General features: G+C 30.6%; 1 protein-coding gene across 1 annotated transcript; it reads right to left on the reverse strand.

Moving 5' to 3' along the window:
* Positions 1-3,310: 3,310 nt before the first annotated feature.
* On the reverse strand, positions 3,311-5,453 carry LOC133681425 (protein LOW PSII ACCUMULATION 1, chloroplastic). The gene is made up of 4 exons (XM_062104468.1): positions 5,106-5,453; positions 4,224-4,796; positions 4,086-4,136; positions 3,311-3,604 (listed from the first exon to the last, which is right to left on the reverse strand). Exons 1-4 carry the CDS (start codon positions 5,330-5,332, stop codon positions 3,463-3,465), a joined length of 993 nt encoding a protein of 330 aa, XP_061960452.1. The 5' UTR covers positions 5,333-5,453; the 3' UTR covers positions 3,311-3,462.
* Positions 5,454-20,626: the final 15,173 nt, after the last annotated feature.

Raw genomic sequence — 20,626 nt, forward strand, 5'->3', positions numbered from 1 at the left:
AAGGTTATTTCTCTTTTTTTTAGAAAAACAGTTATTGAACTACTTAAATGTAAATTGTCTACTTAGGTAAGGACTATTTTGTAGGTAAGAGGGATTAGGGCTTCTTATCAAATAAAAAAAGAAGAAAGAAAGAGAAGGGCTGCTAGTCAAGAGAGAGAAAACACACCTTCATCTAAAAAACCCGAAATCATGCATTCTTCTTTCTTTTTTATTAGTTGTTCAATAGACATGCAAGGTTAAACTCTTTTTCTTGGTTGCAAGGACATGGAAACCTTCGGATTTCAAGAAATATGAGATTTATTTTACCTTTTCTTTTCAGTTTACATGATGAATGAATATGTTTGTTTTCCTATGTTTATTTCTTGCGATTGTTTATTTTAATTGCTAGAGCAGACTCTAAGTTATTATTGTGAACAATCTATTGCTAAGTTTGCTATCTAAACTGGAGTTGTAATATATAAACTTGTAAAGCAACTAAGTTTAATAATCGTAGCGAATCTATGTTATTAATCTTAGGAAAAACATTCGATCAAATCAAACATGAACTGCGAATAGTTATGTTGTCTAGATTAATCAACTTATCTAGTTTTTAAGGCTGCCATTGAATTTTAATTACTAGTGTGGACACTGTGATTGTTTGATGGTTAAGATTAGTTATATGGCGGATCTGTTAACTAACCAATGTTAAGAAAAGATAAGGATTCGGATATAAATTGATGTTTTGTTTCAATAATCGGTTCTGATTTTCGTAGGTGGATGTTTACTTAAAACCAAGGTTTGTTCTCTTGATAATTTTCTGATTTATTTAATTTAGCTTGATTCTTTAATTCAGTTATAGCCTAGATAACCTCAGTTTCCCCCAATTGCATATCGTATAGCATAAAAATCTGAACTAAAACTTCCTCGTGGGATCAAACCCTTGCTTGCTCTATATTATCTTGTTTATTTAAATTAGGGTAATTAATGTGTGCGATCGCGACATCGCAACAACAAGTTCATTGACGTGTGTTTAACTTCATTTTATTCGTTTGAAAAATATCAAATTTATAATGTTAGTACAAGTATAGAGGAATTTCACTAACCAAGTATTTCAAATTGTTAATTGTTGGGATAAGTTTAGTCTTAAGGACTACCTCCACTGAAACCGGTTAAGCATGGTTCCAATGTAGAAAACAACAATTTGTTTCCTCTAAAAGAGGGATTTGAATTCACTTCTCACTACTTAAATTCATATATGTATGTGACAAGCAAACAATTAGTAATAATAAAAATAGTAGTAACATTTTTTATCCGGGCATGCTACAGGTGAAGATTCTGAGGAAGGAATCCTACTGGTTCAATGGTGTTGGATCCGTAGTAGCTGTTAATCAGGTAAGACGATCTCTCTCCTTCCTGACCTCTTTTTTTCCTTTAAAATTTCTTATCATGGTTATTTACAGTGGATTTGTATTGGAAAGGACCTTAAGACCCGCTACAAGTGGCAGTTTGATTCAACAAGGTTAATTATGAAAATGTATATACAAACAACTATACCTTGGATGAAATCGAAGTAAAATGAGTGTGATGTCTTTGAATTGTAATTTTGGTTTTCTTTATCCAACTCTATAGCTTAAAGCTTTGTAAGTGTCATGAATGTGTATTATACTCCACCTTAGTGATTCTCTCTTGTTCCCTATTATATTTCTATTATTACTATTAAAATCAAATTCAAAAAACCAAAAAATGTTAACCCTTATATTGCCCCAACTGGCTGCAATTTGTAACAAGTTTCTGACCGACTACAATGAAGGCATAATTTGTATCCTTACTTTTCAAAAGAGAGTAATGTTGGGTTCTAGAATATCATACACGCAGCGAAAATAATAAAATAAAAATATTTGGAGGTCTCTATGATCCTATTAGATAGATCTAGAGTTGTTTAAGAATTTATCACTTGAAGGTCTAATCACTTACACAATCATTTGACTTAGTCTTTCAGTAATCGGTTTCTTAGTAATAATTAATATCCTTTCATCAATAATATTCCGATTGAATATTAAAGCATAAAGTACATATGTCATGTTAAATCATGTTTGTTGTGTACATAATAGTCATTGATCATTTTAATAAAATTTGAAACCCTTTTCAAATATTATTTCACCTTGACCAAGGATTTCTCGGTTAATACTATTTGAGAACAGATAGAATATTTTTTTTAATTTATCTAGGGTGAAAAATCCTCTCTTGATCACTCAAGTACCTTCATATAGTTCATGTTATACCTAATATCTACCCCTTCATTATCTCGATTAAGATAACATGTAACAAGATTAAAGCATAATATTTTTTATATAAGATGACTTAATGATCTCAAGTCTAAGAATCACTTATGCAACCATCACGTGAGCCTTTCCATAGACATAGGTGATCTTTCCATATAAAATTCTCATGCAAGTCAGTTCAATGTACATGTCTTATGATAAGTATCAACAAATTAGTTCTAGGTATCTTTTATACCCTAACTTATAAGAATAGTTGCTTCATTTCATAAAGTAAAGAACATTATATGTATTAGTATTCACAGCTTTAATGAATGTTCAATATTTAAGAGAGCATTGATCAGGAATATTTTAGAAAGAATATTCTGATGCAATCAAAATCCTATACTTATAACAACTAGTGGAATCCAAAGAACAAATTAGTTATGATGGTGAGCTGTGACAGGGGATTTACTGACACATACAAAAAAAAATTAAAAATTAAATATTGATTAGCAAAAAGTCTATACTATGATTTCCCAGCACATAACCTAAGCTAACCATTGCGTTTTCTAGACTAAGGTAATTATATTCATCTCCAGTTCCTAAAGTTTGTTTTCTTTTCTTTCAAAAGAACAACAATCAATTACTCTCGTGTTACTATAAAGAAATGCACAGGAAGTCATAGCGATGAACTTCATAATTAAAAAATTTTGAGAAGATAAATAGGTCAATAGCATCGATTTGATTTAAATATAAGAGAAGGGAAAAAAGGTTAGGCCAAATTTGTTTGGACATAGTGAGGGAGGAGAACAATTAATATTAATTGTGAAGGATTGAATATAAATATTGCTTCTAGGCAGTACAAATGATAAAATTTTGCAATTGGTTGACAGCTGAAAAATGTATGAACCATTAGTATTGATATTTACGAGCAATAACTGATCTCCTGCTCTACTTCATTATTTTTTTATGGAGACATTTGACGATGGGGCATGAATATTGCTATTAGCATGGAGATAATGTACTCTACAGTAAATGGTAATCAGCAATGACCGGAAGGAGGGTCAAGGTTATGAAAAAAGGATGAATTATATAATAATAAAAAATAAAATGTAAGTTCTTAAATTCAAAACAAAGGAAGTAAGATAACTTTAGCAACGACTGGAGGAACTATACAATCAAAGAAGAAACTAACCTGCAGTGGCTGGAAAAATAAAACTATCTAAAGAACTCTTCCATCCATGCCATCAAGAAGACCTGACCACATTCCCTTTGCTGGTGGTAGTTGGGCGACAAAAGCATTCCAAGGGGGATAACCAACACCACTTCCACGGACACGGCCATCCATGCGCAGAGACAAATACCTGTAGAACATAATGTACTCGGAAAAGTTTGGAATATTCCTAACGCAAGCTTTATATCAACTTCTACATATAAATAAAGGAAAAACATCATGTTAAGGATAGCACACATATACAAAGATTTTATGTTGAGAAGATGACAACATTTTACTATAATTGGAACCATGGACTCTCAACTCTAATCCCAAGTACGCCCAATCCTAATATCGCACAACTTTTGTTTTGCCACAAACACGTACATAGTACGTTATAAGTTGGAAAAAAACAATCCTAAACCCAATATGATGAGCTTATACAATTAGGATTTGTTAAGGTGTAATTGATGCCACATCTTTAACACAAAAGAACTGATTTCTTAAAGCACGGTTCATATTCTCACAACCATGTGAAATGGTGAAATGTAAAATTACAGAATTGATTTGCAAGAATTAATCCTTGCATTTTCCTGCACTAGAAAAAGGCAAGTAAATGGAAGAATACATACACAGGAGATTCAGGGGAGACGCCAGCCAGCTTCTTCTGTTCATCTAACCAGCTGTAATTTGTTATGTGTGGAATGAGAAGGAGTGAGCACAAAATTCGAGAAGAAACAAAGAAACATTTTTCTGACACGATTTCTTACTTGGACCATTCAGAAACATAGATAGGAGCCAACTGCCAGAGTCTCTTCCTCTTGGTGGTAAGCTCCTTCATCTCCTCACCCTCGTCAAACTCAAAACTAGGTAAATTCCCATTTGAAGCAAATGGAACCACAAGCACCCCTCTATCCAAAAGGCTCTGAGTGAAAGGCTCACTAAGTTTAAAAGATTCTAAAATGAAAGGTGCAGGGCCAGCACAGATTACAAGACGAGCAACACCCCTCAAAGAGCTCACAGAAATGATCTTCTTTTTATCCACACGGAGCTTAAGATTTGAAAGGTTTTCCTCTCTTGACAGCCTGGCCAGTTGTACATTTTTAGCTTTGTTCTCCCTGTAATATAGGAATGCGAAGATAGCTGCTGCTCCAATGTCTATGCCCAGACCTTTCAGTATCTCAGGTACTTCAGCTGCTCTTGATGGATTTGCTAGAGCAGCAATCAGTCGTGTGGTTGCTATTAATCCTCCCAAAGCACCACTTGCAATAAAAGCTAGGTAGAAAAACATCCGGACAGACCGAAATGGAGATAGAACTTCACTCCTTATCTTGGCTGTAGAGCTGAAGAACAAAAGAAAGAGTGATTACAAGGAACCCTCAGTTGTAAAAAAAGACTCGGACAGCTGAAGCATTGAATGGGAAAAAAAAAGAGTCATAGAGGAACTGAAAATATTCTTTAACAAACTTAATTCCATGGACAAAAGCGTAAAAGTCAAGCACATTGCAATACATTCAGCTGTCTGTCTTCCTATGCAGATCAACCAATCAATATTTGTCAGCTTTCACCCTTAAACTGTTTCAATTCATGGTCTAATTTTTCAATTCAAGATACAAAGTACAACAAAAAAAATTGAGAAAAGGAGAACCCACCTGACTTCAGTAGACGGAGAGGGTTTGTTGGCAGCAGAGCAGGTGATGGTGGAAGTGGAACAACTTTGCCTCTTGCAGCTTAGCATGTGTGGTGTTAAATTATGATCAATACAAGAGAACAGTGCACAGTTTCTGTGATTGCCAATTTGGTATTTGTAGTTGTTGTGATGATAGAAGTTAAGGGGTCCAGCCATGTTGTAGGGAAAGAGACCCATGAAAGAAGCCATGGCTGGCGCTGGAACCTTTGCAAAATTTCCAACTCACAGGGATTTTATTTGTTTGAACAAGAAATTAAATAAATCCTGTGATGCCGCCGCCGCGTTGTTGGATGATCGTTATAGCGCCACGCTTTCCCGTTTATTTCTTTTGTCCGTGCGATTTTACATGGGCTGGATCATCCAGAGCGATAACTGAAATCCAAAGTAATATTAACGTGGAGGAGGTGGACGTATTAGCCCATTAAAACAACATTTTAAAATGCAGACCAACTCGTATTTTTAAAAAATTAAAAAAATTAATATTATTTTTTATGTTAAATTATTTTGATATACTGATTTTAAAAATTAATTTTTTAAAAATAAAAAAATATTATTTTAATATATTTTTAAATAAAAAACATTAAAAAAAACAACCACAACCACATTCTCAGACAAACCCTAAAAGCCACATGCTGATGATGTTTTTTCACCACTACAATTGGTTGGATTTGAAGAGTACAAATAAAATCCTTTATGTTTTTTATTTAAAAATATATTAAAATAAATTTTTTGTTATTTTTTTTAAAAAAATTGTAACATCAACATTTCAAAACTTCAAAAATATAAAAAACTTTAAGCAAAAAAAATTAAATTTTCAAGAAACATAGTTTGGAACACAATTCCAAACGGTGCCTACATGTCAAGTGATTGTTTAGAAGTGTGACAAATGTTATTTTTTAAAATATTTTTTACTTGAAAATACATCAAAATAATATCATTTTATTTTTTAAAATTTATTTTTGATATCAGCACATTAAAACGATTCAAAAATACCAAAAAATTAATTTGAAGCTAAAAAAATTCAAAAAGTTTCTAAAAGACTAAACTAGAAGAACTTAACTTTTTTTCTTCTTCTTAAAGGCCCCTTTTACAGTCTTAAGCATATTAAACAATTATGACATTATACTATCAAACTTTTTCATGTGATAGTTCATAATGAATTGCAAAAAAATTTGAGGTAATGACTACAATATCAAGTCAACACTTAACTCATGATCCATGACAAAACTCAATTAGTTAATTTCTCAATATAGTCAATCATTTTTAAAATATAAGTGTTCACCAAAGAATCTTATATCATCTTGTAGCGAAACAATTTATTAGAGGTTTCGTACCTCTCAATCTAACTAGCCTCATCAAATATTTATTTAAGATACATAATCATAGTATGGACATCCATATTCATATATTGCCTTTGAAGTTCAAATGATATACTGGTTAACATCATACATGTATTTTGTTCATCGTCAACAACATGACGTTGATGTTCATTTCTAACTTCTTCTTCAGCATTTTTAGTAGAGGCATTTGGAATTGAATTTTCAAGAACATACAACCTCTTTTCTTGCTTGAGAACAATTCTCACATTTTAGTGTCAATCCAAGAAATTTGGTTCAATCAATTTGTTAGCATCAAGTATGTTTCGTATGGATATGTTCCTACTCATTTTATCTATCAACATATTAATGTAAAGATAGCGAGTATTAGTTTCATGCATACATATTTAAATTTCAAATTTAGATCAGGTCTTTAATCCTAATTTGATCTCTCATTATTTTCTTGCAAATTAATAGTTTTTCCTATTAATTTGGGAAATCTCACTTAGATCTTTCTAATGGGTTAAGATTCCATTTAATTTATCCGACATTGAGTGACTAAATAAATCAAAATAAATTAAATTAGATAGATAACCTAGTTTATCAATCACATAGATGTGACTTCTAGATCAGTTAAGTGACAACTCTGTCTAAATATATCTTATATGTTTTGCCTAACTCATGTCTCTAACCTTATATGATCATAAATGACTTATCCAAATCATATAGGTTAATTAAGTAGAACTTAATTTTATAAAATTAAATATATTTGATTAATAGTAACCTTAAGTAACTCAATAAGTTATCCATAAATAAAACTTTAGTTTTATACATATAAAATTGGAAGGTAATTTTTCATGTTCTTAATATGTACTTAATATTTTAATGAGAAATTTAATAATTAAATAGGTCTCATTCAAAACATACATACATACATATATATATATATATAAACATACACCAGTAGCATACCATTCTAATTAGATGATTATGGACATATCTAAGTCAATATTCTTGATCCATTGAAGGGAATTAGATGGTCAAGTCCTACATAGTTGTAGCAAGTCTTCATAAGTCCATCGCAAGCACTTTAATTATAGCCTTTATTGCCATTTCTTTCTTCAACTTGGATTACATAATAATTTCATATCTAAATTTCTATATTTGTAAATTACATAACAATTATATAATTAATTAAAAAACCTCGAGTTATATTCGAGAGGAATTAAATGAGAAAACAATTACAACCCAGAAAAAAAAATAGAGATAAAGCAAAACACACATGCCCTATTTAATAAAATTACAACCATTCAACTATCAAATAAAAGCACAAACACATTGGTTTTTAATGTCTATAACCATCCATCATGCATAATAACATATTAATATGAATAATAAAATTATTAGATGCTTCAATTCTAATTATTGGCTTTATATGAATATTTTAAAATAATATTTCTAACATTTAGAAATATTAAATCAAATCCAATTTGATAATTTCTCAAATATAATAAATTTTATTTAATATAGATTTTCTTTGAAAAATAATTTTTAAAATCTAATAAGAAAATTAATCACATTAAAATTCTTATTAATACCTTAAACTATTTTAAGATTAATCAAATAAAGTTTTGATTTAAAACCTCTCTTTATTTAATTAAACATTTTAATTAAATCTTAATCCTATTAGGATATGACAAAACTTGAAATTTTTGAATTAAACATTTTAATTCAATCCTAATCTAATTAAGAAAATTAATTTAATTTTGGGTTTTAATTTTAATATAAAATCATTATTTTTTATATAAAGGGCATAAATGGTGGAAATATTGGTGATGAGCAGTGCCATTGGCAGAGAAAATGATGCCTACTCTACATAAAAACACTCCTGTGTGCATAGAAAAAACATATGTGCATGAAAAGTTTGTGTACAACTCCTTGAAGCCCTAAAAAAAACATAAAAAGGTGCATTGATGCATGATTGGACAAATCATGTCAATATTAGGTGTCATTTTGAGAATTCCAACCATCCAAACTAGAATTTTAGGGTGGAATTACAGTCGTTTCGAATGCCCAAATGACAACAAAAATATTTGTTGTTTTTAAAAAAATTAGGTGTTATCATTTACCCCCCCAACGTATTAACAATCATGTTTGAAAGATATTACGAGCAAATATAGGAGGAGAAAGTAATTATTGTATAAACATTACCTTTGTTTGCTTGAAAAATACTATCTTCGTGGTTTTTGTTAACATAAGAGTTTTTCTTGCAAGATGATGAGAATATATTAAGTTCTAGTAGGGAACATTTTTATCTAAAAAATGGTTACTTTGTGATCATGAAATTATTGTGTAAGGAGATGTTGTGTGGAGATAAAGAGATTTGAATGGAGATCCCAATGGATATATCTCATGAAGTCATTGAGATTTTAATGAAGACATAGATATCTTATTATGAAGATTTTTCATGGAGATATGATTAGAGACATGGAGAATTCAATGGAGATATAGAGACCTCATTTTGAAGATTTTCATGGAATCATTGAGAATTTAATAAAGATATGAAGATCTCACTGGGAAGAATTTTATAGAGAAACACTACTCTTTATTGGAAAAATCAAAAGATGGAGATTCAATTCCTGAAGATAATCTAGAGATCATCTGATCTCAGGTAGCTCATTGTAGAATATGTAAACTTACTTCCTTTCTTATTTTAGTTGCCTTTATTTATTTACAAATTGTTAGAGATATCCTCTAGCACTTAGACTTTTTTTTTTGTTTTTTTAGGGCAAGACATTCCTCAGTGTCATACCCATGGTTATGATGAAAAAGACATAACTTGTTAGAATTCCTTATGTTTAAACCATTTTTCATGAGAGATGGGTATTGCACGAAGTATTTCTCCTTGTTGATGGCCAATATCTCAGCATATATGGTGGTGAAAGGTATGGTTGGGAGCTCAAGGAATGTCAGGCAATCATGATTATGCCCTTATGCAAACCCGAACGTTAAGAACCATGAATCTATACATAAGAAAGCCGAAATCAAATTTAATTGGTAAAAGCTCGACATAACTATTATATAAACCCCCTACGTAATGATTATAGAGAATCACGTACGAGAAGTATAAGGAAGAAGCCATAAAGACAATTATTTTTTGATAAGTCAAGTTAGTTCAATGAAGAGCTAAAAAATATGAGTTTTCCTCTCTCTCACACACACACACACACAAATATTATTCTAAAATGAATGTTTGTAAAAAAAAATTGAATAAAAGCTAAATAACTCTATTTATAATGGGTAAAAATGTCTTAAATCAACTGGGAAACTAATACAAATTGCACATAGTAGCCTATGGACCTTATTATAAAGCCTTTCTAATTTTTTATCGCTATAGAATTTTAACCATATATAAAGCATGGCCTCTGAAATCTTCTAGCGAAGTCTTAGCTCAATCCAATGATCAAATTGAATGTTATGTTTGTTAGTTATAGCTCAATCGAATGAAACTAATACAAATTGCACATAGTAGCCTATGGACCTTATTGCAAAGGCTTTCTAATTTTTTATTGCTATAGAATTTTAACCATATATAAAGCATGACCTCTAAAATCTTCTAGCGAAGTCTTAGCTCAATCCAATGATCAAATTGAATGTTATGTTTGTTAGCATAAAACTATTATAGCTCAATCCAATGAAACTAATACAAATTGCACATAGTAGCCAATGGACCTTATTGCAAAGCCTTTCTAATTTTTTATCGCTATAGAATTTTAATCATATATAAAGCATGACCTCTGAAATCTTCTAGCGAAGTCTTAGCTCAATCCAATGATCAAATTGAATGTTATGTTTGTTAGCATAAAACTATATATTATAGGAAATAAGTCTAGAACCACCTTTAATGTCCTTGAATGATAAGAAAACATTTTTAAATAAGCTTACTATTGCCTTTTAGTTTCATTGTAGGACATGAAATCCTTGTTAACTTTATTTTCACATTAGATAAAAATTGTTGAGTTGTTAAACTTATCCAATATGAATTCTTTTACTACTATAAATATTTCCACATATAATAAGAACTCCTAAACTGATAAGGAATCAATAAAAATCATGGAAACACTTAATTAATTTAAGGTTGTCATATGCTTTATTTAGACAGTCCACCACTGTGATATAATTAGGCTTATGTTGTAGATGAATTGTGCCTCTCTTTCACATAATTTAGATTGATTTAGATCTTATATGTGGTCTTTTCTTAGGATTCTATCAATTTACAACATATAATTAATATATCAAACTTCATCACATACTCTTTCATACTCAAAAAACCTTGTTATATTGTCTGAAGCTTTATGTATAACTTTCATTTGTAGTAATCAAGTACAAACCTCTTATTCATCACCTTTTTCATAGCCGTCCAAGTGGTGATATTCTTTTCATCATCTTTTTTCCTTTAAATTTTAAAATTCTTCCACCATAACAAAGCATAATCGGTAAACTTCAATGCAACCACCTTACACTTTTTTTTGTTAGTATACTTATACCAATCAAACACCTTCTTAACTTTTTAACCCACTCCAAGTACTCCTCAGGTGAGCTACTACCTCTAAATGATGGCACCTTAAGTTTAATTTCCAATAAGAGGGTGATTATTCTGCCTTTTCAGTCTACCTTTTTCGTCAGCCTCATCATCCTTATTTCACTCTAATTCAGCCTCTAAGACAACATTTTGGTGCACCTTACGAGCTTGTTTTTGTTAGGGTTGCAAATTGTTCTTTTGTATCATTTGCATGAGGGCATTTATCTGATCATAACTTCCTATCATTTCTTCATGAATCTCATCATGAAATCATTGCAACCCAATAAGTTGTGTTTGTTCCAAACTAATTCCCCCAGAGCTTCATCTCTTTCTTCAGCCATAACATATAAATTCCCTATAATTTACATACAAATCCGAACAACAATGTCTTTCAACTCAGATCATAAATTTAATGAAAAGTACCAGTAGTCACCAAAATCAATAAGGAAAAACAATTTGTTTCAGTCTACATTCATTAATATTTCAGATCCCAAATCAACCACATACAAAGTCCCAAATCAGAGTTGAAACCTTTATTCTGATACCAAGATGATATGTATTGGGTTCCTAAATCGAACAAACTAGCAATTTGATATGATATGATATGATATGAAGGAAAATAGGTTTGGTTATATGGTTTTTCTAATGGTATTTAGGCTGAAAATTGCATGATTTGTAATGGAAATAAGGGATAAAATCTGAATGAAATTCTTTGATAAATCAGAGACACTCCAAAGGAATTCTAATCAAGATAAAGATGTCACACTCTTTGTAATTAAGAGTAATAAGTTTGATTTATTCTTCAACCAATTCTGGAAATTGAAGAACAAGGAAGAAAGTTCTCTAAATAAGAAGTTGAAAAGTTTTATATTATTTCCAAAAGTTTGTAATATTTGGTCTGAAACATTATTATATACTTGGAACAACCCTCTAAGTCTATAAAATATCAAAATGACATAATTGAGACCCAAATAAATGACTTTTTTCACAAAACTAGACAAATAATAAATAACACATGTTTTTTACTAATAGAATATACGGACACAAAAATTAAAACAACCATAACTTCTCGCACAGAATTCCAATGCATGCATAATTAGACTATCTAGAAAGATGACATTCTGAACTTGAAAACCATATAAAATGGGCTTATTTTCCAATGCAATGAGGTTGTGAAAATTCAGACTCAAATTGACCCATAGGCTGACAACAAACTCAAACTCTCCAAAACTCTGAAATCATGACTCAGGTATTATTTGAAAACAAACAAACATATTTAAACCATTTTCATTCAGTTAACAAACCTTTAAACTTATTAAAGCTTTAGTTATGTTAATCTAACTTGTTAAAACACAGTTATTTCGCATGAGCTCCTTTCATTGGACTATTTGAATACCTATACACATTAGAATCAACCATTTCCTTGTTAGATTTATTATGCATATCATTGTTCTTCATTGTTACTCTATTTAACTGCTTATAATTTATTTAGAGTAAAAAAAATCCCATCTTTTTTCTTTACAAATAAGATTGGAGCTCCCCGTGGTGAATTACTTGGGTGTATAAACCTTTTTGTAGTAATTCCTACAGCTATCCTATATGGTCACTAAGCTATAGAAGAGGCACCATATAATATATCAATAGAAACCTTCACTTCTCTTTCCAAGGGCAATCCTGATAACTCTTCCAGAAACACATCTGAAAACTCCCTTAAAATGGGAAGATTTTTCAACTCTACCTCATCTCTTTCTGAATCTATTACATAAACAAGATAAGTCATACACTCTTTCCTCAACAACTTTCTAGTCTTTATTGTTGAAATCACACAATTTAATAGGAATTTTCTCTCTTTCTTTTAAAGATCACTCTTCTTCCATCTATTCCTTGAAGAGTCACTATCTTGGTAAAACAATTCACTTGTACCTTATAGGTACTCAATCAATCCATCTCTAAGATAAAATCAAAATCATGTAAATGTAAAAGCATTAAATTCACTATCATATCATGTCCTTCAATAGTACCCTAATACTCTTGTACATATGATTCACAAATACAATATCCCCAAAAGGTGTGCTAATTAAAAATCTCTTTTTTAGTCTAATTGGTTGCACATTTAGTTTATCTTTAATTTTTCTTGCCACAAAAGAATGTGTAGAACTAGGATCAATCAAAACATACACATAATGATTTTCTAATAGTAAATTATATGCAACTACATTAGTGGTAGCTCTAGCATTCTCTTGGGTCATGTGAAACACTCTACCATGGGTCCTTTCCCCTATCCTCGAGGTCGGCCTCTATTACCATTGATTACAGACTATACTAGTCGAGTGGGTTTATCCACAATGACTGATTGTTGATAACTTTATGTTATCTATCTCTGACCCTAGACATATTCAGCTCTTCGAGGGCAATCCTTCTTGTAATGTCCTTGACCTCCATAGTAATAACATTCACGACCTAAATATAAGCAGTCTTGTCATTTATGTCCCTTTTGTCTACAAATATAACATCAACTTGGTGATGCAGAACAATCTTTGGGATGCCTCTGCTCATATCTAACACTATGAGAATAAGTAATGGTTCTTTGTTCTAAAGCTCCTCCAGCAAAACTACCCCTGAGGTTTAACTACCCCCATTTGATCCTCCACATGTACTCTGAAAAGACCCAACAACTGATCTTCCTTAACTTGTATCCCCTCCCCTCTTCTTGAACTAGCTAAATTGTCCTTCTTGAAAAGAAACAATCTAAGAGGTTTACTCGAAAAGTAGTTAATATCCTTCATTTTACCAAACTCAGATTGGCCTTGCTGACCCTTCCCAATACACGTCTCTAAAGCCCAAGTTGCTTCTATCAAATCTCTCACCATCTGCAATGCTATAAGCTTTTATTTTAAATCTTGTAATAACCTATGTCAAAATAACTCAATCATATATTGTTCCATAGAAACATGATATGAGGAAAACATAAAGAGGTTATTAAACATCCGTTCATAATCAAGCACCAACAAGTAATCCTGCATCAAAGCCAGAAACTCATGTTCTTTCATTTTATGGTGATATCTAGAATATAATTGATTCCCATACTCTACCCTAAAATCACTTCACGGCCACGACTATATGGCCCTCCTCAATTGCAATCTCCCATCATGAGTGTGCTCTATTTGATAATAGCTATATGACACAATCCATACGTAAATTATATAACACCTTTATTTAAATCAAAGTCTTCTTCACCTTCTTAATCCACCTCCTAGCAAACTCTGCATCCTATTACCGTAAGAAAAGCTCGCATCTCATCTCTCTCATACTCCTCACAATCTATACTAGGGTAACCACATCGTCTATAGGTAGACCACTAGATCTATAAGCATTGTTGGGGTTGCGGGGGTTGGTGCATTATTCATAGCATCAACTACTGCCTTCACTAATTGTGCTACAAAAGTGGGGTCAGTAAATGGAGAAGAAGCTCTTATGGGTGCCACGGGTGGAGGCACGATTGCCTACCTCTGATGGTCTAATCTATTTGGTTATGACACCCCAACATGTCTAGAAGTGGTATCATCTTGAAGTTCAAATAACTTCACCTGCCTCAACTGAATAGATGTTGATAGCACATGAGAAGCAGTATTTTCAAGGGGATCCTACCCCTAAACCTCTTCAGAATCCATGCTTTGAACCCTCCATACTGAAGAGGAATCCGTCCTCACACTATGTATTGTGTGAACCATTATGCAACAAATCAACATCATCATTTTCCATAATAAATCTTAAACCTAAGTCAGGGCTATGATACCAACTATAACAATCCCAAAATTTTGATACAATGTTGGTTGGTCATCGAAACTTCCAAAATATAATTCTAACTTAACTATTATATAAAAAAAAATGTAGTATGATCGTGAAAACTAGGTCGAACCCAAGCGAAATTTCATTTAATCTTCTTACAATATACTAAAATAAAAAACAACAGGAGATTTGAATAAAAAAAATTAAAGAAACAAAATTTTAAAAATAAAAATAAAAAATTAATATATCGTTAACTCAGCTTAATGGTCCACACATCCTTTCCTATAAATTTGTTGGTCATCGAAGTAAAATAAATATTCTTTCATGTTAAGCAAATAAATTTGATACACCTTAAAACTAAGGGAAATAAATAAGATTACGAGTAAATTAATTATACAAAGCTCTCTAATCAATTTATTACCATCAAACAAATTTAATATTGAAAGCAATTCTCATTCACTCGATAGTAGCTTTGAGAATATAGTCTGTGAAATTATTCTAAGCAAACATTCAAAAGCTTGATAATTTAATTTAGTTTATTCTTCCTTAATAAATCAAGGTGATAGTTGTAGCAATCAAATTAATTCTTTTGCTTCTTACTCTAGTTTTTAACAACAATTATGGATTGAAAAAAACTATAAAGCATACATACCATCTCAAAACAATTCAATAAGCTTGAATAACAATCAATAACATAATTCTAAACAAGAAAAAATAAATTCTTGAATCTAAAAGAATTACAATGATAGCGTTACTTCTCACAACTTACTAATGGAGATGGTGTGTATTCCTCTTAAATCGAAATTAGAAATTAGTTCATAGGCTCGAAAAATGAAAAAAACATAGAAGATAAGAATGTTATTGTGTTGTTGTTTCAACCGTGTTCTGCTTTATTTATTATCTCATTTGGTTGCTGAATTTCTTCAGGATTCTTAGGCTAATTAGAAATTCTTATGCTACTTAATTCCTTCCTTCTTTATCGAGTCCTTAAGGTTAGTTAAATCCCTCAGAATTTGTATTGAAACTAACTTTGTTATTGTCATAACTCTGTTGTAACTTAGACTTTGTTTTGTACTTGGTTTTTTGCAATATCCGACCAGTCTAGCTATATGCTTTTATTCATGGAAATTATGACATAAAAATTTCCAAACTCCATTTTTGGTTGCTAGGCTATATAAGGGGTCTCAAATGGAAAATTTATCTAAAGGTGGGTTGTTAGGCTATATAAGGTACATAACAAAGAATGCATTAATCATGTTCATGTATGCATGTAAAAGTAAGGTCTTGATTAGAATCAAAGCAAGTTCTAGAGAAACAAAATCAATGGTAGAAAATCAAACATGAAAGGAAAATAGAGACAGATATGGATATGTCAGTTATAGGGCTCAAAGTCTCACAGGTTTGTGTCTAATAAATCCAGTTACTTTAGTCCTAAAAAAAAATAGCTTGACTAAACAATCTTAAAGAAAAAAAATAAAATCATCATTCATTCATGTTATGATATTTTAATGAGCTCAATTGAGAATTTGTTAATGATATTAACAATCAAGACATTGAAATAACATCACCATAAAAAATATTTCGGTCCCACAAATATAAAAATTACGTTTGCAACAAACAACCCCCAAATCGCTGATTTTAAAACATGAAAATGTAGGCATATTAAAATTGCCAAAGCAGAGTATAATGCCACCAACATAAACAACCCCTAAATCCCCTCATACTTAATATGGACATTATCCTCAATGACCGTACTAAAAAGAGATGAGGAAGTAAAGAAAAATGTCCTGAATGTGTTCTGTTTTGAGCAATGTTGTATTGTTGAATCATTGAGGGCTGATTTGGCAACTGAAAGGCAATTTATCGTACGGTGCATTCTAGATTTCCAACTAATGGAATATTGTTTGTGGAGAAAATATGGTGGAGAAAATTCAAATTAAACAATATTGAAAATAGAGAAAGCAATAAAATGAACTAAACAAAAAAAAAATCTTTATTGGTCATGGTGCAACACCATGCTTGGGTTGCCTTCCAAAAACGCCTTTCTTTATTGTTTTTGGCTAGACAATTCTCAATAGTTTTTCTTCTTGGACTTTGGTTAGATCATTTATAATAATCATTGGCAGGGTTTCATCCTTTTCCAAGTACACATACTTCAAATATTTGGGTAAAAACTTCAATTCCAACTTCGAGGCATGTTTAATAGAAGGTGAAACCTGTTCATAAGAATTTGATAGTTATAAAGGAGAGTTAACCAACTTGTTTGGCATTTCAAGTGGTGAATGCAAAGACATAACTATTTTTTTCATGTCTTTATTATTTAGGGTTTGAGTGAAGATTATTTAAAGATCAGATCTTATTTCTAAGTTTTGATCAATTTTTTCAAAATTATATTATTGCAAACCACAAGTCATCCAAGTATTCAGCCTCTACAGTAACCCATACAAACCACCAATGAGAAATCTCTTAAAACTCTTTTAGGATGGAGGGATCATCATGCCTTGAGTGTTAACTCTTTCTTTTCTCTACTCTGTCTATCTATATAGATGGAGTGTGTATAACATTTTATATCATAATTCATATAAATTATGAGGCATATCATTCTATTTATAGGGAAAACTTTATAACTCTGTAAATGGAAAAATATCAGTTTATCCTCTGAATAATAATATCATTTTTTTCTAGGTTTATAATTGGAATCCCCTATATTAATTACATTATAGTCCTCAATGCTCAAAACTTATTCTTAATTAAGTTACACTTGATTAATTATCCTAGTTTAATTCCTAACCAGTAGTTTTTAATCCTATTGGGTTTCTACTAAGTTGACACATATATAAATCATAATCTTAAATAAACTAGGATTAAATAATTTAATGTATTATCAATTCAATAATTGATTGGTCTATATTTGTATATTAAACGCATCATTTAGCAACGTGTCATGATCCTTTAAATATTAGAAAAGTTATATGTGGTTTAACTTAATCTTTCAGGAAGTAATGTCTTCGTGTAATTATTATCCCTTCATTAAGAATATTTCGATTTAGACATTATAACATAAAGTGTGTTTGCTTTATCAAATCATGTTTGTTCTCAACACCATAGTTATTGATTATTTGAATAAGATTTGAAACTCTTTTCGAATCTAATTTCAACTTGTGCAATGATTTCACAATCAATATTATTTGAGAACATGTGAAATATTTTTGTTTAATTCATATAGGGTGATGAATCTTCTTTTGATCATGTAAATACATTCATATAGTTTACATTATACCCAATATTTACTCATTTGTTACTCTTGATTAGGATAATGAGTAGTCAGTATCAAATTATAACATTTCTTATATAAGATAACTTAGTGATTTCAAGTCTAATCTACACAACTATTAAGTGAGTCTTTTCATTTACATAAGTGATTTTTCTATATGAAATTCTCATACAAGCCAATTCAGTGTATATGTCATATGACAAATATTTACATGTGAGTTCTAGGCATATATCATACCTCAGCTTGTGAGAATAGTTACTTCTTTTCACAAAGAAAATAACACAATATATATTAGTCTCAATGACTCCAATTAATATTCAATCTTAATAAAGCATCAACTATAAACATTAGGAATAATGTTTTAATACAATAGAAATATCATAATTATAACAACTTTATAATTTCCTTTGTAAATTATAATTATCCTAAGGATTTTATCCTTACTCTAGACTCATTAATCAAACATAAATGAATATTAAAGATTAAGAAAGCCTTCATTAATAATAAATATATTTACTTATACATTAACAAAGTAAGCGTCACGTGTAATCAATTTATTGGTTATAGAATAGATACATTAACACTGGCCTACTTTGGCCTCTTAGGGAGGTCTTCAGTTTGTTTGGATTTCTTTTGCTATATTCAGGTGTTTACACCAAATGTATATGCTAGACAACTAGAATAACTATAGGATGGATAAGGAGTCTTAGTTAGGATTCAATGATATTGATATGTAAGTGCTTGGTTAAACTTTTTGAAATGTTTTTTATTTGAGTTCATCAATGTGAATATAGAGAGAGCCACAACTATTTTGGCACATTTTCTATTTGAGCTCATCAATGTGGAGATGAAGAGAGCCATAACTAATGAAAACATTTATTTGGCTGGTCATAATTGAGAAAATCCTTATGACCAAGGAAATGTTTAAAAAATGGCTAACCTTAAATCATTGTTGTAGTAAATGTGCTAATAGCATGGAAACAATGGTTAATGTACTGCATGATTATATTGTGTTAAAATCTCTAATAATGGATTCAAGTGAATGATATTCCTTCGTTAGTTGTTCTCAGTTTGTTTCGTTTACTAAAAAACTAGTAAGGGGTGTATTTTACTAAATTTAAAGAGGATTGGGTCATCATATTTGGCATTATTATCTAGTATATTTGGTGATGATGTAACAAAGTTATGAACTTTCATACAATTAATTCTTATAATGTTGAAATTAAAGAAGCTTAAAAGAGCTACTTTTTTTCTTCTTCTCACCATCCCTATGGTAATGTTTAGTTATTGTCTCAAGATAGAAGAAACACAAATAGCGAGGATAGAAGGGATATGTCTCCTTGTACTTCTTAACAGATAACGAGGATAGAAGGGATATGTCTCCTTGTGCTTCTTATTTTGATATAGAATTCATTAAAAAAACTTCAAGAGATATATTTATTTTACATTCATGTCTCTTAGATCAAACATATTTCTATTTCTTTTATATATATATTTTTTCTATTTTAAGACACCAACCAAATGTAACATATGTTATCAAATGAATCAGTTAGGTCTATAGTAAGGGCAATTCTTGTTAGGTTGGAAAAAATCTAAATAAAAATAGGGTTAGTAAGGGCAATTCATGTTAGGTTGGATTTGGGGATTTGCTTTGTAGATGGGGTTTCTAAGGACAATCAAATTTAGGCTAGGTATGGTGATTTGCTTTATAGATTTAGTTGGCAAGTACAACATCAAACTTGAGTATTAGTTTGTAATTCTCAAATGTTAAGTCATGTGTGATGAATATTGGATTATATATGGTATGAAATTCTCATATAAAACAACTTCAACTTAAAATAAATTTTGAAGTGATGTAGAAGTTTATGTCACAAAATCATAAAAAGTTAGTTAGGTTTTCGTAGCATATTGTTGAAATAAATTAGGAAACTTATTTGCAGAGGATTCATTATTAGTATTATACATAAACATAGAGAAGCCTACCATTACGAAAACAAGCTTGATAACTTTAAGGTAGAATTACGTAAAAAAGTTGTCTATTTTGTTATGTTGGCCTTCCTATATGTATAAGATAGAAGTTATTGAGAGATGTTCGAGGTATGTGATCAATTAGGACATTTACTAGACAGGTGGTCCGTGTTATGCTATGGGCCGACTCAATTTTTTTCCATCACAAAAAAAGATGCTAAGGCAATGTAAGCTTTCCTAAAAAACAAAACAAAAATCTAAAACTTAGGTCATTGACTCATTTGGGTTTAATAAACTCGATTAATTTCATGAGGCGAATAAACAAAATACAATGATAGTACATAAACTAAAAAAATTGACACAAAAAAATTCAAAAATACATGACCCGAGCCCATCCAAGTTAGCATGTTGAATATGTGAATTGGTCATGACTCTAGGATAACCTCTTCGACAGAAAATTGAATAAAATCATAATGCTTAATTATCAAACAATCAAATGTTGAAATGTGAAATTGAATTTATTTTTAAATAAAAAATAAAAATAAAAAACCGAG

Source organism: Populus nigra, chromosome 2, assembly GCF_951802175.1.
Source record: "Populus nigra chromosome 2, ddPopNigr1.1, whole genome shotgun sequence".
Lineage (NCBI taxonomy): Eukaryota > Viridiplantae > Streptophyta > Magnoliopsida > Malpighiales > Salicaceae > Populus > Populus nigra.